This window comes from Oncorhynchus mykiss, chromosome 8 (assembly GCF_013265735.2).
Source record: "Oncorhynchus mykiss isolate Arlee chromosome 8, USDA_OmykA_1.1, whole genome shotgun sequence".
Classification (NCBI taxonomy): Eukaryota; Metazoa; Chordata; class Actinopteri; order Salmoniformes; family Salmonidae; genus Oncorhynchus; species Oncorhynchus mykiss.
Window position 1 is genome coordinate 88,164,330 of NC_048572.1, and position 24,150 is coordinate 88,188,479.

Sequence of the window (24,150 nt, forward strand, 5' to 3'; positions counted from 1 at the left end):
ACAGAGGGGATGAAGGGGGGAGGGGAGTGCATGAAGCGGATTGGTGGATAAACGAACAAACGGACGAATGACAATAAACAAACAGCAGGAGGAATTTTTTTTTTAAGCAAAAAAATTAAAAAATAAGAAGATAAAGACAAGGGTGAAAAATTATACTAAAAACTACAACAGAACAGACGGATTAGAGAACTAAGAACTACAACAGAACAGACGGGTTAGAGAACTAAGAACTACAACAGAACAGACGGGTTAGAGGACTAAGAACTACAACAGAACAGACGGCTTAGAGAACTAAGAACTACAACAGAACAGACGGATTAGAGAACTAAGAACTACAACAGAACAGACGGCTTAGAGAACTAAGAACTACAACAGAACAGACGGATTAGAGAACTAAGAACTACAACAGAACAGACGGATTAGAGAACTAAGAACTACAACAGAACAGATGGGTTAGAGGACTAAGAACTACAACAGAACAGACGGCTTAGAGAACTAAGAACTACAACAGAACAGACGGATTAGAGAACTAAGAACTACAACAGAACAGACGGCTTAGAGAACTAAGAACTACAACAGAACAGACGGATTAGAGAACTAAGAACTACAACAGAACAGACGGATTAGAGAACTAAGAACTACAACAGAACAGACGGGTTAGAGAACTAAGAACTACAACAGAACAGACAGATTAGATAACTAAGAACTACAACAGAACAGACGGCTTAGAGAACTACAACAGAACAGACGGATTAGAGAACTAAGAACTACAACAGAACAGACAGGTTAGAGAACTACAACAGAACAGACGGATTAGAGAACTAAGAACTACAACAGAAAAGAAGATGGGTTAGAGAACTAAGAACTACAACACAATAGACGGATTAGAGAACTAAGAACTACAACAGAACAGACGGATTAGAGAACTAAGAACTACAACAGAACAGACGGATTAGAAAACTAAGAACTACAACAGAACAGACGGATTAGAGAACTAAGAACTACAACAGAACAGAACAGACGGGTTAGAGAACTAAGAACTACAACAGAACAGACGGATTAGAGAACTAAGAACTACAACAGAACAGACGGCTTAGAGAACTAAGAACTACAACAAAACAGACGGATTAGAGAACTAAGAACTACAACAGAACAGACGGATTAGAGAACTACAACAGAACATACGGATTAGAGAACTAAGAACTACAACAGAACAGACGGATTAGAGAACTAAGAACTACAACAGAACAGACAGATTAGAGAACTAAGAACTACAACAGAACAGACGGATTAGAGAACTAAGAACTACAACAGAACAGACGGATTAGAGAACACGAATGGAGCAGAGTTAGAGAACGAAGAAAAGCACAAAGAGAAAGACCAACTTAAAGACCACGGCGTACGAGAGAGACGAGAAGAGGACTAGAACGAGGATGAACAACATGATGGGTTGAAACATCTGAAGGGCGGAGGGAACACAAAGAGAAGAAGAAAAAAAGAGAGGGATCGGGGGGGGGGAAAAGAATGCAAAACACTGGTTATGAAGCGCATGCAATGAGGGAAACATGAGTCCAAATCGACTGCTGCTAGACAGAATAGATACCTCCGCTGGTGAGCTTCAGCTAACTCACCACATGCTAAACGCATGGCAGCAGCCCATGCAGTAGAAGCAGTAAGAAAAGATAACGAAGCTTAGATCTTTACTCTACACATGTGAAATGCTTTAATTCTTAAAATAAGTTTAATTCCCCTGTTGTTATGTTAAGACATATCAAGGTCATTTGCTTGTGAATCGACTTCTGTTAGGACAAATCACGTCTTTTTCTTGCTTCTATTCAGTTGGCGTCAGGTTGGCGTCTCCACAACCATTGGAGGCTCCGGAGTCCCGCCTTAACGCATATTTCGCTGATTGGACTGTCTGTTAATTTGTGGCGGAACAGCACAGCACAGGCACGTTCACAGGAGAGAGTAAACAATGAACGACAGCAGTGAAGGATGTTCCTGACCACTAGCTACACTGCATTCAGAAAAGTATTCAGACCCTTGACTTTTTCCACATTTTGTTACGTTACAGCCTTATTCTAAAATGGAAAATGGATTATATAAAACATGTTCCACATCAATCTTCACACAATACCCCATAATGACATCACAATACCCCATGATGACATCACAATACCCCATTATGACATCACAATACCCCATAATGACATCACAATACCCCATGATGACATCACAATACCCCATGATGACATCACAATACCCCATGATGACATCACAATACCCCAGCTAACCGATAGCTGCAGTCCATCGGTATATAGCCCACCCAATCTACCTACCTCATCCCCATACTGTTTATATTTATTTACTTTTCTGCTCTTTTGCACACCAGTATCTCTACCTGCACATGTTCATCTGATCATTTATCACTCCAGTGTTAATCTGCTAAATTGTAATTATTCACTCCTATGGCCTATTTATTGCATACCTCCTCATGCCTTTTGCACACAATGTATATACAGTGCCTTGCGAAAGTATTCGGCCCCCTTGAACTTTGCGACCTTTTGCCACATTTCAGGCTTCAAACATAAAGATATAAAACTGTATTTTTTTGTGAAGAATCAACAACAAGTGGGACACAATCATGAAGTGGAATGACATTTATTGGATATTTCAAACTTTTTTAACAAATCAAAAACTGACAAATTGGGCGTGCAAAATTATTCAGCCCCTTTACTTTCAGTGCAGCAAACTCTCTCCAGAAGTTCAGTGAGGATCTCTGAATGATCCAATGTTGACCTAAATGACTAATGATGATAAATACAATCCACCTGTGTGTAATCAAGTCTCCGTATAAATGCACCTGCACTGTGATAGTCTCAGAGGTCCGTTAAAAGCGCAGAGAGCATCATGAAGAACAAGGAACACACCAGGCAGGTCCGAGATACTGTTGTGAAGAAGTTTAAAGACGGATTTGGATACAAAAAGATTTCCCAAGCTTTAAACATCCCAAGGAGCACTGTGCAAGCGATAATATTGAAATGGAAGGAGTATCAGACCACTGCAAATCTACCAAGACCTGGCCGTCCCTCTAAACTTTCAGCTCATACAAGGGGAAGACTGATCAGAGATGCAGCCAAGAGGCCCATGATCACTCTGGATGAACTGCAGAGATCTACAGCTGAGGTGGGAGACTCTGTCCATAGGACAACAATCAGTCGTATATTGCACAAATCTGGCCTTTATGGAAGAGTGGCAAGAAGAAAGCCATTTCTTAAAGATATCCATAAAAAGTGTCATTTAAAGTTTGCCACAAGCCACCTGGGAGACACACCAAACATGTGGAAGAAGGTGCTCTGGTCAGATGAAACCAAAATTGAACTTTTTGGCAACAATGCAAAACGTTATGTTTGGCATAAAAGCAACACAGCTGAACACACCATCCCCACTGTCAAACATGGTGGTGGCAGCATCATGGTTTGGGCCTGCTTTTCTTCAGCAGGGACAGTGAAGATGGTTAAAATTGATGGGAAGATGGATGGAGCCAAATACAGGACCATTCTGGAAGAAAACCTGATGGAGTCTGCAAAAGACCTGAGACTGGGATGGAGATTTGTCTTCCAACAAGACAATGATCCAAAACATAAAGCAAAATCTACAATGGAATGGTTCAAAAATAAACATATCCAGGTGTTAGAATGGCCAAGTCAAAGTCCAGACCTGAATCCAATCGAGAATCTGTGGAAAGAACTGAAAACTGAGATTCTCCATCCAACCTCACTGAGCTCGAGCTGTTTTGCAAGGAGGAATGGGAAAAAATTTCAGTCTCTCGATGTGCAAAACTGATAGAGACATACCCCAAGCGACTTACAGCTGTAATCGCAGCAAAAGGTGGCGCTACAAAGTATTAACTAAGGGGGCTGAATAATTTTGCACGCCCAATTTTTCAGTTTTTGATTTGTTAAAAAAGTTTGAAATATCCAATAAATGTCGTTCCACTTCATGATTGTGTCCCACTTGTTGATTCTTCACAAAAAAATACAGTTTTATATCTTTATGTTTGAAGCCTGAAATGTGGCAAAAGGTCGCAAAGTTCAAGGGGGCCGAATACTTTCGCAAGGCACTGTATATATATTCCTAATATGTTATTGACTTGTTTATTGTTTACTCCATGTGTAACTCTGTGTTGTTGTCTATTCACACTGTAAACAGACCATATGAGTCATACTGTAGTAAACAGACCATATGAGTCATACTGTAGTGGTGTTTACATCCAGTAGTAATGGACTCGACCATTCACACAGACTCCCCTTGGTGTTTACATCCAGTAGTAATGGAATCTACCATTCACACAGACTCCCCTTGGTGTGTACATCCAGTAGTAATGGACTCGACCATTCACGCAGACTCCCCTTGGTGTTTACATCCAGTAGTAATGGACTCTACCATTCACACAGACTCCACTTGGCGTTTAATACTGTTTACATCCAGTAGTAATGGACTCGAACCTTTCACGCAGACTCCCCTTGGCGTTTAATACTGTTTACATCCAGTAGTAATGGACTCGACCATTCACGCAGACTCCCCTTGGCGTTTAATACTGTTTACATCCAGTAGTAATGGACTCGACCATTCCCGCAGACTCCCCTTGGCGTTTAATACTGTTCACATCCAGTAGTAATGGACTCGACCATTCACGCAGACTCCCCTTGGCGTTTAATACTGTTTACATCCAGTAGTAACGGACTCGACCATTCACGCAGACTCCCCTTGGCGTTTAATACTGTTTACATCCAGTAGTAATGGACTCTACCATTCACACAGACTCCCCTTGGTGTTTACATCCAGTAGTAATGGAATCTACCATTCACACAGACTCCCCTTGGTGTTTACATCCAGTAGTAATGGACTCGACCATTCACGCAGACTCCCCTTGGTGTTTACATCCAGTAGTAATGGACTCTACCATTCACACAGACTCCACTTGGCGTTTAATACTGTTTACATCCAGTAGTAATGGACTCGACCATTCACGCAGACTCCCCTTGGCGTTTAATACTGTTTACATCCAGTAGTAATGGACTCGACCATTCCCACAGACTCCCCTTGGCGTTTAATACTGTTTACATCCAGTAGTAATGGACTCGACCATTCACGCAGACTCCCCTTGGCGTTTAATACTGTTTACATCCAGTAGTAATGGACTCTACCATTCACACAGACTCCCCTTGGCGTTTTATACTGTTTACATCCAGTAGTAATGGACTCTACCATTCACACAGACTCCCCTTGGTGTTTACATCCAGTAGTAATGGACTCTACCATTCACACAGACTCCCCTTGGTGTTTACATCCAGTAGTAATGGACTCTACCATTCACACAGACTCCCCTTGGGGTTTACATCCAGTAGTAATGGAATCTACCGTTCACACAGACTCCCCTTGGTGTTTACATCCAGTAGTAATGGACTCTACCATTCACACAGACTCCCCTTGGTGTTTACATCCAGTAGTAATGGAATCTACCATTCACACAGACTCCCCTTGGTGTTTACATCCAGTAGTAATGGACTCGACCATTCACGCAGACTCCCCTTGGTGTTTACATCCAGTAGTAATTGAATCTACCATTCACACAGACTCCCCTTGGTGTTTACATCCAGTAGTAATGGACTCGACCATTCACACAGACTCCACTAGGCGTTTAATACTGTTTACATCCAGTAGTAATGGACTCGACCATTCACGCAGACTCCCCTTGGCGTTTAATACTGTTTACATCCAGTAGTAATGGACTCGTCCATTCACGCAGACTCCCCTTGGCGTTTAATACTGTTTACATCCAGTAGTAATGGACTCGACCATTCCCACAGACTCCCCTTGGCGTTTAATACTGTTTACATCCAGTAGTAATGGACTCGACCATTCACGCAGACTCCCCTTGGCGTTTAATACTGTTTACATCCAGTAGTAATGGACTCTACCATTCACACAGACTCCCCTTGGCGTTTTATACTGTTTACATCCAGTAGTAATGGACTCTACCATTCACACAGACTCCCCTTGGTGTTTACATCCAGTAGTAATGGACTCTACCATTCACACAGACTCCCCTTGGTGTTTACATCCAGTAGTAATGGACTCGACCATTCACGCAGACTCCCCTTGGTGTTTACATCCAGTAGTAATGGACTCTACCATTCACACAGACTCCACTTGGCGTTTAATACTGTTTACATCCAGTAGTAATGGACTCGACCATTCACGCAGACTCCCCTTGGCGTTTAATACTGTTTACATCCAGTAGTAATGGACTCGACCATTCCCACAGACTCCCCTTGGCGTTTAATACTGTTTACATCCAGTAGTAATGGACTCGACCATTCACGCAGACTCCCCTTGGCGTTTAATACTGTTTACATCCAGTAGTAATGGACTCTACCATTCACACAGACTCCCCTTGGCGTTTTATACTGTTTACATCCAGTAGTAATGGACTCTACCATTCACACAGACTCCCCTTGGTGTTTACATCCAGTAGTAATGGACTCTACCATTCACACAGACTCCCCTTGGTGTTTACATCCAGTAGTAATGGACTCTACCATTCACACAGACTCCCCTTGGGGTTTACATCCAGTAGTAATGGAATCTACCGTTCACACAGACTCCCCTTGGTGTTTACATCCAGTAGTAATGGACTCTACCATTCACACAGACTCCCCTTGGTGTTTACATCCAGTAGTAATGGAATCTACCATTCACACAGACTCCCCTTGGTGTTTACATCCAGTAGTAATGGACTCGACCATTCACGCAGACTCCCCTTGGTGTTTACATCCAGTAGTAATGGAATCTACCATTCACACAGACTCCCCTTGGTGTTTACATCCAGTAGTAATGGACTCGACCATTCACACAGACTCCACTAGGCGTTTAATACTGTTTACATCCAGTAGTAATGGACTCGACCATTCACGCAGACTCCCCTTGGCGTTTAATACTGTTTACATCCAGTAGTAATGGACTCGTCCATTCACGCAGACTCCCCTTGGCGTTTAATACTGTTTACATCCAGTAGTAATGGACTCGACCATTCCCACAGACTCCCCTTGGCGTTTAATACTGTTTACATCCAGTAGTAATGGACTCGACCATTCACGCAGACTCCCCTTGGCGTTTAATACTGTTTACATCCAGTAGTAATGGACTCTACCATTCACACAGACTCCCCTTGGCGTTTTATACTGTTTACATCCAGTAGTAATGGACTCTACCATTCACACAGACTCCCCTTGGTGTTTACATCCAGTAGTAATGGACTCTACCATTCACACAGACTCCCCTTGGTGTTTACATCCAGTAGTAATGGACTCTACCATTCACACAGACTCCCCTTGAGGTTTACATCCAGTAGTAATGGAATCTACCATTCACACAGACTCCCCTTGGTGTTTACATCCAGTAGTAATGGAATCTACCATTCACACAGACTCCCATTGGTGTTTACATCCAGTAGTAATGGAATCTACCATTCACACAGACTCCCCTTGGTGTTTACATCCAGTAGTACTGGACTCTACCATTCACACAGACTCCCCTTGGTGTTTACATCCAGTAGTAATGGACTCTACCATTCCCACAGACTCCCCTTGGTTTTTAATACTGTTTGCATCCAGTAGTAAGGGACTCTACCATTCACACAGACTCCCATTGGCGTTTAATACTGTTTACATCCAGTAGTAATGGACTCTACCATTCCCACAGACTCCCCTTGGTGTTTACATCCAGTAGTAATGGACTCTACCATTCACACAGACTCCCCTTGGCGTTTTATATTGTTTACATCCAGTAGTAATGGACTCTACCATTCACACAGGCTCCCCTTGGCGTTTAATACTGTTTACATCCAGTAGTAATGGACTCGACCATTCACGCAGACTCCCCTTGGCGTTTTATACTGTTTACATCCAGTAGTAATGGACTCTACCATTCACACAGACTCCCCTTGGTGTTTACATCCAGTAGTAATGGACTCTACCATTCACACAGACTCCCCTTGGGGTTTACATCCAGTAGTAATGGAATCTACCATTCACACAGACTCCCCTTGGTGTTTACATCCAGTAGTAATGGAATCTACCATTCACACAGACTCCCATTGGTGTTTACATCCAGTAGTAATGGAATCTACCATTCACACAGACTCCCCTTGGTGTTTACATCCAGTAGTAATGGACTCTACCATTCACACAGACTCCCCTTGGTGTTTACATCCAGTAGTAATGGACTCTACCATTCACACAGACTCCCCTTGGTGTTTACATCCAGTAGTAATGGACTCTACCATTCACACAGACTCCCCTTGGCGTCTAATACTGTTTACATTCAGTAGTAATGGACTCTACCATTCCCACAGACTCCCCTTGGTTTTTAATACTGTTTACATCCAGTAGTAATGGACTCGACCCTTCACGCAGACTCCCCTTGGCGTTTAATACTGTTTACATCCAGTAGTAATGGACTCGACCATTCCCACAGACTCCCCTTGGCGTTTAATACTGTTTACATCCAGTAGTAATGGACTCGACCATTCACGCAGACTCCCCTTGGCGTTTAATACTGTTTACATCCAGTAGTAATGGACTCGACCATTCACGCAGACTCCCCTTGGCGTTTAATACTGTTTACATCCAGTAGTAATGGACTCGACCATTCCCGCAGACTCCCCTTGGCGTTTAATACTGTTCACATCCAGTAGTAATGGACTCTACCATTCACACAGACTCCACTTGGCGTTTAATACTGTTTACATCCAGTAGTAATGGACTCGACCATTCACGCAGACTCCCCTTGGCGTTTAATACTGTTTACATCCAGTAGTAATGGACTCGACCATTCACGCAGACTCCCCTTGGCGTTTAATACTGTTTACATCCAGTAGTAATGGACTCGACCATTCCCACAGACTCCCCTTGGCGTTTAATACTGTTTACATCCAGTAGTAATGGACTCAACCATTCACGCAGACTCCCCTTGGCGTTTAATACTGTTTACATCCAGTAGTAATGGACTCTACCATTCACACAGACTCCCCTTGGCGTTTTATACTGTTTACATCCAGTAGTAATGGACTCTACCATTCACACAGACTCCCCTTGAGGTTTACATCCAGTAGTAATGGAATCTACCATTCACACAGACTCCCCTTGGTGTTTACATCCAGTAGTAATGGAATCTACCATTCACACAGACTCCCATTGGTGTTTACATCCAGTAGTAATGGAATCTACCATTCACACAGACTCCCCTTGGTGTTTACATCCAGTAGTAATGGACTCTACCATTCACACAGACTCCCCTTGGCGTTTTATACTGTTTACATCCAGTAGTAATGGACTCTACCATTCACACAGACTCCCCTTGAGGTTTACATCCAGTAGTAATGGAATCTACCATTCACACAGACTCCCCTTGGTGTTTACATCCAGTAGTAATGGAATCTACCATTCACACAGACTCCCATTGGTGTTTACATCCAGTAGTAATGGAATCTACCATTCACACAGACTCCCCTTGGTGTTTACATCCAGTAGTAATGGACTCTACCATTAACACAGACTCCCCTTGGTGTTTACATCCAGTAGTAATGGAATCTACCATTCACACAGACTCCCATTGGTGTTTACATCCAGTAGTAATGGAATCTACCATTCACACAGACTCCCCTTGGTGTTTACATCCAGTAGTAATGGACTCTACCATTCACACAGACTCCCCTTGGTGTTTACATCCAGTAGTAATGGACTCTACCATTCCCACAGACTCCCCTTGGTTTTTAATACTGTTTGCATCCAGTAGTAAGGGACTCTACCATTCACACAGACTCCCATTGGCGTTTAATACTGTTTACATCCAGTAGTAATGGACTCTACCATTCCCACAGACTCCCCTTGGTGTTTACATCCAGTAGTAATGGACTCTACCATTCACACAGACTCCCCTTGGCGTTTTATATTGTTTACATCCAGTAGTAATGGACTCTACCATTCACACAGGCTCCCCTTGGCGTTTAATACTGTTTACATCCAGTAGTAATGGACTCGACCATTCACGCAGACTCCCCTTGGCGTTTTATACTGTTTACATCCAGTAGTAATGGACTCTACCATTCACACAGACTCCCCTTGGTGTTTACATCCAGTAGTAATGGACTCTACCATTCACACAGACTCCCCTTGGGGTTTACATCCAGTAGTAATGGAATCTACCATTCACACAGACTCCCCTTGGTGTTTACATCCAGTAGTAATGGAATCTACCATTCACACAGACTCCCATTGGTGTTTACATCCAGTAGTAATGGAATCTACCATTCACACAGACTCCCCTTGGTGTTTACATCCAGTAGTAATGGAATCTACCATTCACACAGACTCCCATTGGTGTTTACATCCAGTAGTAATGGAATCTACCATTCACACAGACTCCCCTTGGTGTTTACATCCAGTAGTAATGGACTCTACCATTCACACAGACTCCCCTTGGTGTTTACATCCAGTAGTAATGGACTCTACCATTCACACAGACTCCCCTTGGTGTTTACATCCAGTAGTAATGGACTCTACCATTCACACAGACTCCCCTTGGCGTCTAATACTGTTTACATTCAGTAGTAATGGACTCTACCATTCCCACAGACTCCCCTTGGTTTTTAATACTGTTTGCATCCAGTAGTAAGGGACTCTACCATTCACACAGACTCCCCTTGGCGTTTAATACTGTTTACATCCAGTAGTAATGGACTCTACCATTCCCACAGACTCCCCTTGGTGTTTACATCCAGTAGTAATGGACTCTACCATTCACACAGACTCCCCTTGGCGTTTTATATTGTTTACATCCAGTAGTAATGGACTCTACCATTCACACAGGCTCCCCTTGGCGTTTAATACTGTTTACATCCAGTAGTAATGGACTCTACCATTCCCACAGACTCCCCTTGGTGTTTACATCCAGTAGTAATGGACTCTACCATTCACACAGACTCCCCTTGGTGTTTACATCCAGTAGTAATGGACTCTACCATTCACACAGACTCCCCTTGAGGTTTACATCCAGTAGTAATGGAATCTACCATTCACACAGACTCCCCTTGGTGTTTACATCCAGTAGTAATGGAATCTACCATTCACACAGACTCCCATTGGTGTTTACATCCAGTAGTAATGGAATCGACCATTCACACAGACTCCCCTTGGTGTTTACATCCAGTAGTAATGGACTCTACCATTCACACAGACTCCCCTTGGTGTTTACATCCAGTAGTAATGGACTCTACCATTCCCACAGACTCCCCTTGGTTTTTAATACTGTTTGCATCCAGTAGTAAGGGACTCTACCATTCACACAGACTCCCATTGGCGTTTAATACTGTTTACATCCAGTAGTAATGGACTCTACCATTCCCACAGACTCCCCTTGGTGTTTACATCCAGTAGTAATGGACTCTACCATTCACACAGACTCCCCTTGGCGTTTTATATTGTTTACATCCAGTAGTAATGGACTCTACCATTCACACAGGCTCCCCTTGGCGTTTAATACTGTTTACATCCAGTAGTAATGGACTCGACCATTCACGCAGACTCCCCTTGGCGTTTTATACTGTTTACATCCAGTAGTAATGGACTCTACCATTCACACAGACTCCCCTTGGTGTTTACATCCAGTAGTAATGGACTCTACCATTCACACAGACTCCCCTTGGGGTTTACATCCAGTAGTAATGGAATCTACCATTCACACAGACTCCCCTTGGTGTTTACATCCAGTAGTAATGGAATCTACCATTCACACAGACTCCCATTGGTGTTTACATCCAGTAGTAATGGAATCTACCATTCACACAGACTCCCCTTGGTGTTTACATCCAGTAGTAATGGACTCTACCATTCATACAGACTCCCCTTGGTGTTTACATCCAGTAGTAATGGACTCTACCATTCACACAGACTCCCCTTGGTGTTTACATCCAGTAGTAATGGACTCTACCATTCACACAGACTCCCCTTGGCGTCTAATACTGTTTACATTCAGTAGTAATGGACTCTACCATTCCCACAGACTCCCCTTGGTTTTTAATACTGTTTGCATCCAGTAGTAAGGGACTCTACCATTCACACAGACTCCCATTGGCGTTTAATACTGTTTACATCCAGTAGTAATGGACTCTACCATTCCCACAGACTCCCCTTGGTGTTTACATCCAGTAGTAATGGACTCTACCATTCACACAGACTCCCCTTGGCGTTTTATATTGTTTACATCCAGTAGTAATGGACTCTACCATTCACACAGGCTCCCCTTGGCGTTTAATACTGTTTACATCCAGTAGTAATGGACTCGACCATTCACGCAGACTCCCCTTGGCGTTTTATACTGTTTACATCCAGTAGTAATGGACTCTACCATTCACACAGACTCCCCTTGGTGTTTACATCCAGTAGTAATGGACTCTACCATTCACACAGACTCCCCTTGGGGTTTACATCCAGTAGTAATGGAATCTACCATTCACACAGACTCCCCTTGGTGTTTACATCCAGTAGTAATGGAATCTACCATTCACACAGACTCCCATTGGTGTTTACATCCAGTAGTAATGGAATCTACCATTCACACAGACTCCCCTTGGTGTTTACATCCAGTAGTAATGGAATCTACCATTCACACAGACTCCCATTGGTGTTTACATCCAGTAGTAATGGAATCTACCATTCACACAGACTCCCCTTGGTGTTTACATCCAGTAGTAATGGACTCTACCATTCACACAGACTCCCCTTGGTGTTTACATCCAGTAGTAATGGACTCTACCATTCACACAGACTCCCCTTGGTGTTTACATCCAGTAGTAATGGACTCTACCATTCACACAGACTCCCCTTGGCGTCTAATACTGTTTACATTCAGTAGTAATGGACTCTACCATTCCCACAGACTCCCCTTGGTTTTTAATACTGTTTGCATCCAGTAGTAAGGGACTCTACCATTCACACAGACTCCCCTTGGCGTTTAATACTGTTTACATCCAGTAGTAATGGACTCTACCATTCCCACAGACTCCCCTTGGTGTTTACATCCAGTAGTAATGGACTCTACCATTCACACAGACTCCCCTTGGCGTTTTATATTGTTTACATCCAGTAGTAATGGACTCTACCATTCACACAGGCTCCCCTTGGCGTTTAATACTGTTTACATCCAGTAGTAATGGACTCTACCATTCCCATAGACTCCCCTTGGTGTTTACATCCAGTAGTAATGGACTCTACCATTCACACAGACTCCCCTTGGTGTTTACATCCAGTAGTAATGGACTCTACCATTCACACAGACTCCCCTTGAGGTTTACATCCAGTAGTAATGGAATCTACCATTCACACAGACTCCCCTTGGTGTTTACATCCAGTAGTAATGGAATCTACCATTCACACAGACTCCCATTGGTGTTTACATCCAGTAGTAATGGAATCTACCATTCACACAGACTCCCCTTGGTGTTTACATCCAGTAGTAATGGACTCTACCATTCACACAGACTCCCCTTGGTGTTTACATCCAGTAGTAATGGACTCTACCATTCCCACAGACTCCCCTTGGTTTTTAATACTGTTTGCATCCAGTAGTAAGGGACTCTACCATTCACACAGACTCCCATTGGCGTTTAATACTGTTTACATCCAGTAGTAATGGACTCTACCATTCCCACAGACTCCCCTTGGTGTTTACATCCAGTAGTAATGGACTCTACCATTCACACAGACTCCCCTTGGCGTTTTATATTGTTTACATCCAGTAGTAATGGACTCTACCATTCACACAGGCTCCCCTTGGCGTTTAATACTGTTTACATCCAGTAGTAATGGACTCGACCATTCACGCAGACTCCCCTTGGCGTTTTATACTGTTTACATCCAGTAGTAATGGACTCTACAATTCACACAGACTCCCCTTGGTGTTTACATCCAGTAGTAATGGACTCTACCATTCACACAGACTCCCCTTGGGGTTTACATCCAGTAGTAATGGAATCTACCATTCACACAGACTCCCCTTGGTGTTTACATCCAGTAGTAATGGAATCTACCATTCACACAGACTCCCATTGGTGTTTACATCCAGTAGTAATGGAATCTACCATTCACACAGACTCCCCTTGGTGTTTACATCCAGTAGTAATGGACTCTACCATTCACACAGACTCCCCTTGGTGTTTACATCCAGTAGTAATGGACTCTACCATTCACACAGACTCCCCTTGGTGTTTACATCCAGTAGTAATGGACTCTACCATTCACACAGACTCCCCTTGGCGTCTAATACTGTTTACATTCAGTAGTAATGGACTCTACCATTCCCACAGACTCCCCTTGGTTTTTAATACTGTTTGCATCCAGTAGTAAGGGACTCTACCATTCACACAGACTCCCCTTGGCGTTTAATACTGTTTACATCCAGTAGTAATGGACTCTACCATTCCCACAGACTCCCCTTGGTGTTTACATCCAGTAGTAATGGACTCTACCATTCACACAGACTCCCCTTGGCGTTTTATATTGTTTACATCCAGTAGTAATGGACTCTACCATTCACACAGGCTCCCCTTGGCGTTTAATACTGTTTACATCCAGTAGTAATGGACTCTACCATTCCCACAGACTCCCCTTGGTGTTTACATCCAGTAGTAATGGACTCTACCATTCACACAGGCTCCCCTTGGCGTTTAATACTGTTTACATCCAGTAGTAGTGGACTCTACCATTCCCACAGACTCCCCTTGGTGTTTACATCCAGTAGTAATGGACTCGACCATTCACGCAGACTCCCCTTGGCGTTTTATACTGTTTACATCCAGTAGTAATGGACTCGACCATTCACGCAGACTCCCCTTGGGGTTTAATACTGTTTACATCCAGTAGTAATGGACTTTACCATTCACACAGACTCCCCTTGGGGTTTAATACTGTTTACATCCAGTAGTAATGGACTCTACCATTCACACAGACTACCCTTGGCGTTTTATACTGTTTACATCCAGTAGTAATGGACTCTACCATTCACACAGACTACCCTTGGCGTTTTATACTGTTTACATCTAGTAGTAATGGACTCTACCATTCACACAGACTCCCCTTGGCGTTTTATACTGTTTACATCTAGTAGTAATGGACTCTACCATTCACACAGACTCCCCTTGGTGTTTTATACTGTTTACATCCAGTAGTAATGGACTCTACCATTCACACAGACTACCCTTGGGGATTTGTAATTACCATTCACACAGAATCCTGTTTACATCCAGTAGTAATGGACTCAAACATACTACCCTTGAGGTTTTGTAATTATCCCGTCTGTGGCACTCTAGCCACTTTTAAAGTGGTGTTCTAGGGAATAGAGAGCCATTTGGGACTCAAATTAGACTGACCATCTGTCCCCTTGGTTAAACATGACCCTGGACTGTCTATCTGTCCCCTTGGTTAAACATGATCCTGGACTGTCTATCTGGCTCCTTGGTTAAACATGATCCTGGACTGTCTATCTGGCTCCTTGGTTAAACATGATCCTGGACTGTCTATCTGGCTCCTTGGTTAAACATGATCCTGGACTGTCTATCTGGCTCCTTGGTTAAACATGATCCTGGACTGTCTATCTGGCTCCTTGGTTAAACATGATCCTGGACTGTCTATCTGGCTCCTTGGTTAAACATGATCCTGGACTGTCTATCTGGCTCCATGGTTAAACATGATCCTGGACTGTCTATCTGGCTCCTTGGTTAAACATGATCCTGGACTGTCTATCTGGCTCCTTGGTTAAACATGATCCTGGACTGTCTATCTGACTCCTTGGTTAAACATGATCCTGGACTGTCTATCTGGCTCCTTGGTTAAACATGATCCTGGACTCTATCTATCTTGCTCCTTGGTTTAACATGATCCTGGACTGTCTATCTGGCTCCTTGGTTAAACATGATCCTGGACTGTCTATCTGGCTCCTTGGTTAAACATGATCCTGGACTGTCTATCTGGCTCCTTGGTTAAACATGATCCTGGACTGTCTATCTGGCTCCTTGGTTAAACATGATCCTGGACTGTCTATCTGGCTCCTTGGTTAAACATGATCCTGGACTGTCTATCTGGCTCCTTGGTTAAACATGATCCTGGACTGTCTATCTGGCTCCTTGGTTAAACATGATCCTGGACTGTCTATCTGACTCCTTGGTTAAACATGATCCTGGACTGTCTATCTGGCTCCTTGGTTAAACATGATCCTGGACTGTCTATCTGACTCCTTGGTTAAACATGATCCTGGACTGTCTATCTGACTCCTTGGTTAAACATGATCCTGGACTGTCTATCTGGCTCCTTGGTTAAACATGATCCTGGACTGTCTATCTGACTCCTTGGCTGAACATGATCCTGGACTGTCTATCTGGCTCCTTGGTTAAACATGATCCTGGACTGTCTATCTGACTCCTTGGTTAAACATGATCCTGGACTGTCTATCTGACTCCTTGGTTAAACATGATCCTGGACTGTCTATCTGACTCCTTGGTTAAACATGATCCTGGACTGTCTATCTGGCTCCTTGGTTAAACATGATCCTGGACTGTCTATCTGACTCCTTGGCTGAACATGATCCTGGACTGTCTATCTGGCTCCTTGGTTAAACATGATCCTGGACTGTCTATCTGACTCCTTGGTTAAACATGATCCTGGACTGTCTATCTGACTCCTTGGTTAAACATGATCCTGGACTGTCTATCTGGCTCCTTGGTTAAACATGATCCTGGACTGTCTATCTGACTCCTTGGCTGAACATGATCCTGGACTGTCTATCTGGCTCCTTGGTTAAACATGATCCTGGACTGTCTATCTGACTCCTTGGCTGAACATGATCCTGGACTGTCTATCTGGCTCCTTGGTTAAACATGATCCTGGACTGTCTATCTGACTCCTTGGTTAAACATGATCCTGGACTGTCTATCTGACTCCTTGGCTGAACATGGCTTTGCATATGAACCATATTCCTCAGTTATTATAAAGTCACGTTGTGCTCTTTGACAAGACATAGTCATTACTTCAATCTTTCTTTGTATTGCTCTTTTAATTATACGGTGTCTTAACGCCTCAGAAGGAATCCGGTGTTTTAATGTTTAATAGTTATTCAATAGTTATCTTTGCAAAATAACCCCCTTTTTTAAAATGTCCCGGTCATTAATACATCTCAACCGCTCCATTTTACCGTAATGTTTTCCATAATAACATCTAACTGACTTTACAATTCGTCTTATTGATACTTATTGATACTTGAGCCAATAAGGAAGCAGCCAGGGGGTTGATGTCCAGGAGTAGTGGGGAGACAGCATAACATACAGTACAGACATGTATGGGGGCTGGGTTACAACCCAAATGGTACCTTATTCCTATCATAGTGCACGACTGTTAACCAGCTTCCATAGGGCTCTATTTAGGGACTATTGACCAGGTTCCATAGGGCTCAATATAGGGACTATTGACCAGGTTCCATAGGGCTCAATATAGGGACTATTGACCAGGTTCCATAGGGCTCAATATAGGGACTATTGACCAGGTTCCATAGGGCTCTATATAGGGACTGTTAACCAGGTTCCATAGGGCTCTATATAGAGACTGTTAACCAGGTTACATAGGGCTCAATATAGGGACTATTGACCAGGTTCCATAGGGCTCTATATAGGGACTGTTAACCAGGTTCCATAGGGCTCTATATAGGGACTGTTAACCAGGTTCCATAGGGCTCTATATAGGGACTGTTGTCCAGGTTCCATAGGGCTCTATATAGGGACTATTGACCAGGTTCCATAGGGCTCTATATAGGGACTGTTGACCAGGTTCCATAGGGCTCTATATAGGGACTGTTGACCAGGTTCCGTAGGGCTCTATATAGGGACTGTTGACCAGGTTCCATAGGGCTCTATATAGAGACTGTTAACCAGGTTCCATAGGAATCTATATAGGGACTGTTAACCAGGTTCCATAGGGCTCTATATAGGGACTGTTAACCAGGTTCCATAGGGCTCTATATAGGGACTGTTGACCAGGTTCCATAGGGCTCTATATAGGGACTTTTAACCAGGTTCCATAGGGCTCTATATAGGGACTGTTAACCAGGTTCCATAGGGCTCTATATAGAGACTGTTAACCAGGTTCCATAGGAATCTATATAGGGACTGTTAACCAGGTTCCATAGGGCTCTATATAGGGACTGTTAACCAGGTTCCATAGGGCTCTATATCGGGACTGTTGACCAGGTTCCATAGGGCTCTATATAGGGACTGTTAACCAGGTTCCATAGGGCTCTATATAGGGACTGTTGACCAGGTTCCATAGGGCTCTATATTGGGACTGTTAACCAGGTTCCATGGGGCTCTATATAGGGACTGTTAACCAGGTTCCATAGGGCTCTATATAGGGACTGTTGACCAGGTTCCATAGGGCTCTATATAGGGACTGTTAACCAGGTTCCATAGGGCTCTATATAGGGACTGTTAACCAGGTTCCATAGGGCTCTATATAGGGACTGTTAACCAGGTTCCATAGGGCTCTATATAGGGACTGTTAACCAGGTTCCATAGGGCTCTATATAGGGACTGTTAACCAGGTTCCATAGGGCTCTATATAGAGACTGTTAACCAGGTTCCATAGGAATCTATATAGGGACTGTTAACCAGGTTCCATAGGGCTCTATATAGGGACTGTTAACCAGGTTCCATAGGGCTCTATATAGGGACTGTTGACCAGGTTCCATAGGGCTCTATATAGGGACTGTTAACCAGGTTCCATAGGGCTCTATATAGGGACTGTTAACCAGGTTCCATAGGGCTCTATATAGAGACTGTTAACCAGGTTCCATAGGAATCTATATAGGGACTGTTAACCAGGTTCCATAGGGCTCTATATAGGGACTGTTAACCAGGTTCCATAGGGCTCTATATAGGGACTGTTGACCAGGTTCCATAGGGCTCTATATAGGGACTGTTAACCAGGTTCCATAGGGCTCTATATAGGGACTGTTGACCAGGTTCCATAGGGCTCTATATTGGGACTGTTAACCAGGTTCCATGGGGCTCTATATAGGGACTGTTAACCAGGTTCCATAGGGCTCTATATAGGGACTGTTGACCAGGTTCCATAGGGCTCTATATAGGGACTGTTAACCAGGTTCCATAGGGCTCTATATAGGGACTGTTAACCAGGTTCCATAGGGCTCTATATAGGGACTGTTGACCAGGTTCCATAGGGCTCTATATAGGGACAACCAGGTTCCATAGGGCTCTATATAGGGACTGTTAACCAGGTTCCATAGGGCTCTATATAGAGACTGTTAACCAGGTTCCATAGGGCTCTATATAGGGACTGTTGACCAGGTTCCATAGGGCTCTATATAGGGACTGTTAACCAGGTTCCATAGGGCTCTATATAGGGACTGTTGACCAGGTTCCATAGGGCTCTATATAGGGACTGTTGACCAGGTTACATAGGGCTCTATATAGAGACTGTTGACCAGGTTCCATAGGGCTCTATATAGGGACTGTTAACCAGGTTCCATAGGGCTCTATATAGGGACTGTTAACCAGGTTCCATAGTGCTCTATATAGGGACTGTTAGCCAGGTTACATAGGGCTCTATATAGGGACTGTTAACCAGGTTCCATAGGGCTCTATATAGAGACTGTTAACCAGGTTCCATAGGGCTCTATATAGGGACTGTTAACCAGCTTCCATAGGGCTCTATATAGGGACTGTTAACCAGATTCCATAGGGCTCTATATAGAGACTGTTAACCAGGTTCCATAGTGCTCTATATAGAGACTGTTAACCAGGTTACATAGGGCTCTATATAGAGACTGTTAACCAGGTTCCATAGGGCTCTATATAGAGACTGTTAACCAGGTTCCATAGGGCTCTATATAGAGACTGTTGACCAGGTTCCATAGGGCTCTATATAGAGACTGTTAACCAGGTTCCATAGGGCTCTATATAGAGACTGTTAACCAGGTTCCATAGGGCTCTATATAGAGACTGTTGACCAGGTTCCATAGGGCTCTATATAGAGACTGTTGACCAGGTTACATAGGGCTCTATATAGAGACTGTTAACCAGGTTCCATAGGGCTCTATATAGAGACTGTTAACCAGGTTCCATAGGGCTCTATATAGAGACTGTTGACCAGGTTACATAGGGTTCACAACTGGTGCGACCTGGAAAAACTATCTTCAAAGGCCGTCAAAGCCCTTAAGAGACAAGGGCTTAAGCCAAGTAAAGCAAGCCATATGGATCTGGTCAACAGTAGTGCACTAGATAGGGAATAGGGTGCCGTTTCGGTCGTACCCCTGGATACAGACAGATAGAGGTCAGAGGTCACAGGAGTGTCCCATCCTGTCTTCCTTACCTGGAAATCTGTGACCAGGTCGCGTCCCAGGGTGCTGATGGGCGAATCCCGGGACATGGATGTGACTCCTGACAGGAAGCTGCTAGACTCTGTAAGGTTGGGCATGGGCGACAGGTCATCCCCACTATCCCGGTCCCCTACCCTCTCCCTTAGCCCGTCTCCCAGGTGATCCACCTTCTCCATGAAGATATGGAGCTCTGTCCTGAAGGCCTTCATTCGGGTGTTGATAGTGTCCAGGACCTGCGAGTCTTGTAGGGACTCGAGGAGTGTGGTGGTGTTCCCCCTGTCCTCTCCGCTTCCCTCCCCACTGTGTCCTCTGAACCCCTCTATGCAGAGACTGTCCCCTCCCGTTACTATAATCTTTCCCTCGTAGATCAGACTGTCCGTGTCGGTAATGAGGCGGTCTACGGTCTTCCCAAGACGCTCTGCTTCTCGTTTGACGTTCATGAACGTCTCACGGTCTTCTCGTCTGAGGTTGGCTAGTTCCGTGGTGCTGAGCCCGCTGATCTCGTCTGAGGGCTTGTGACTTCCGAAACCAGAGGTCGTGGTGGTCTTCTCAAACAGGTCCTCCGAGTCGCTCTCGCCGCCGACAGGCCCCTCCCTCTTGGGGTGTAGAAGGAGGAGCCTCCCAGTTTCTTCCTCCTCTGCGGCGTCTCGGCGGCCGGTGTCGCTGTCTGCATCGCTGTCCCGTGGGGAGCCGGTGCGGAGGCCCAGGTGTTGGGCAAGGTCACAGCGCTGAACGTTGGACATCAGAACTCTGTTCTCATACTGCAGCTTCATCACCTGGATGGGTAAGGAGACAAGACCACAATATGTTAACTTCAGAGAAGACAACGTTATGTTAACGTCAGAGAGAAGACACCATTATGTTAGCTTCAGAGAGAAGACAACATTATGTTAGCTTCAGAGAGAAGACAACATTATGTTAGCTTCAGAGAGAAGACACCATTATGTTATCTTCAGAGAGAAGACAACATTATGTTAGCTTCAGAGAGAAGACACCATTATGTTAGCTTCAGAGAGAAGACACCATTATGTTAGCTTCAGAGAGAAGACAACATTATGTTAGCTTCAGAGAGAAGACACCATTATGTTAGCTTCAGAGAGAAGACACCATTATGTTAGCTTCAGAGAGAAGACAACATTATGTTAGCTTCAGAAAGAAGACACCATTATGTTGGCTTCAGAGAGAAGACACCATTATGTTAGCTTCAGAGAGAAGACACCATTATGTTAGCTTCAGAGAGAAGACACCATTATGTTAGCTTCAGAGAGAAGACAACATTATGTTAGCTTCAGAGAGAATACACATTATGTTAGCTTCAGAGAGAAGACACCATTATGTTAGCTTCAGAGAGAAGACACCATTATGTTAGCTTCAGAGAGAAGACACATTATGTTAGCTTCAGAGAGAAGACACCATTATGTTAGCTTCAGAGAGAAGACACCATTATGTTAGCTTCAGAGAGAAGACACCATTATGTTAGCTTCAGAGAGAAGACACCATTATGTTAGCTTCAGAGAAGACAACATTATGTTAGCTTCAGAGAGAAGACACCATTATGTTAGCTTCAGAGAAGACAACATTATGCTAGCTTCAGAGAGAAGACACCATTATGCTAGCTTCAGAGAGAAGACACATTATGTTAGCTTCAGGAACATCTTAAGACAACACATCTTTACAAAGATAACAACCAGATACAATGCACAGAGCATTATTGTTACTCTAGTGAGTCATACACAGAGCAGTATGGGTACTGTAGTACATCATACACTGAGCATTATGGGTACTGTAGTACATCATACACAGAGCATTATGGGTACTGTAGTACATCATACACAGAGTATTGTGGGTACTGTAGTACATCATACACAGAGTATTGTGGGTACTGTAGTACATCATACACCAAGTCTTATGGGTACTGTAGTACATCATACACATAGCATTGTGGGTAATGTAGTACATCATACAACACACCTTCCCGCTGAGCTCGTTGATCTGCATCCTGGCTGCCTTCAGCTCCTCCATCATCACAACACCGCTCCCGTTACCCCCGCCGCCACCGTTACCCCCATTACCGGTCTTCATCAGCATCACTCCGACATCGACGTCCTCGTCTCTCGGGCCGAACTTGAAGCGGTTCAGTTCTGACGTCAGCTGTTTGTTGTGGTCCTCGATCTCCGAGATGGACCGGCGGAGAAGTTCTGCCTCTTCCTCTACAAACTGTAGGTGGCGTCGCAGCTCCCCGGCTGACTCCAGAGCGTCTCCGCCGTACGGGGAGGAGGGCATGCTGCTGAAGGGCTCCCGGCCGAAACAGTCCCTCTCGTACTGGCAGCGGATGTCCTCGTTCTCAGCCCGCAGGCCTCGGTTCTCCACCTGATAATAATGATCACAATGTCATGTTCTATTTAGGAAATTATATTCTTTCCTATACGAAGATAAAAAATTATGACAAAGTTTGTTTTCGAAATGCTATTTACTATATAGTTCACTGCTTTACACCCCACTGGGCCCTGGTCAAAAGTAGTGCATAGGGCCCTGGTCTATAGTAGTGCATAGGGCCCTGGTCTATAGTAGTGCATAGGGCCCTGGTCTATAGTAGTGCATAGGGCCCTGGTCTATAGTAGTGGATAGGGCCCTGGTCTATAGTAGTGGATAGGGCCCTGGTCGATAGTAGTGGATAGGGCTCTGGTCTATAATAGTGCATTGGGCCCTGGTCTATAGTAGTGGATAGGGCCCTGGTCTATAGCAGTGCACAGGGCCTTGGTCTATAGTAGTGGATAGGGCCCTGGTCTATAGTAGTGCACAGGGCCCTGGTCTATAGTAGTGCACAGGGCCCTGGTCTATAGTAGTGCACAGGGCCCTGGTCTTTAGTAGTGCACAGGGCCCTGGTCTATAGTAGTGGATAGGGCCCTGGTCTATAGTAGTGAACAGGGCCCTGGTCTATAGTAGTGCACAGGGCCCTGGTCTATAGTAGTGCACAGGGCCCTGGTCTATAGTAGTGGATAGGGCCCTGGTCTATAGTAGTGGATAGGGCCCTGGTAGTGCACAGGGCCTTGGTCTATAGTAGTGGATAGGGCCCTGGTAGTGCACAGGGCCTTGGTCTATAGTAGTGGAAAAGGGGGACATTTGGGGGACACAGCCCAAGGTAAAATAGTCATGGCACCTACCTCTAGTTCAACAATCTTCCTCCCCAGAATATTAGCCTCTTCCTCCACCAGTTTGAGTCGGAGCCGTAGCTCAGCCTCCCTGGTGCTGTGTGGCCCACCACCTGCAAGCTCTGCCAGGGGTAGAGGGCTGTCCACGTCCCCGTAGACTGACTTATACTTCTGTATCTCCTGCTCAAGCTCTTCCTTCTCCCTCCCCAGCTTGGCCATCTTCTTTCGCATGAGGGTGGATTCTTCCTTAGAGAATTGGAGCTGGCACCTGAGATCTGCACTGTCGTCTTGATTCAGAAACTTCTTGTCCTTAAAGGTTTCCCTGCTCCCTCTCCGCCGTAGAGCGGTCTGTGAGACGGAAGGAGAAATCACAAACATTATAGAGGACATACTGCACACTGATGGATACGATAACTAGGACAAGGTGGGGACAAATGATTTACACAGTTTTAATCTTCAAATCTTTTGTCCCTTTTTTTTTGACAGAATACATGGA

At 44.4% G+C, this 24,150-nt stretch overlaps 1 protein-coding gene across 6 annotated transcripts in view; it reads right to left on the minus strand.

Moving 5' to 3' along the window:
• The window catches only part of LOC110518901 (microtubule cross-linking factor 1), a 254,295-nt gene that overhangs the window by 87,129 nt on the left and 143,016 nt on the right, over window positions 1-24,150 (minus strand). For all 6 annotated transcript variants that reach the window (XM_036986668.1, XM_036986663.1, XM_036986665.1 and 3 more), the window contains exons 4-6: window positions 23,667-24,002; window positions 22,474-22,872; window positions 20,496-21,278 (exon numbers count right to left, since the gene is read on the minus strand). In XM_036986668.1, the coding sequence (XP_036842563.1) occupies window positions 20,496-21,278; window positions 22,474-22,872; window positions 23,667-24,002 (1,518 nt within the window). The remainder of the gene's footprint in view (window positions 1-20,495; window positions 21,279-22,473; window positions 22,873-23,666; window positions 24,003-24,150) is intronic.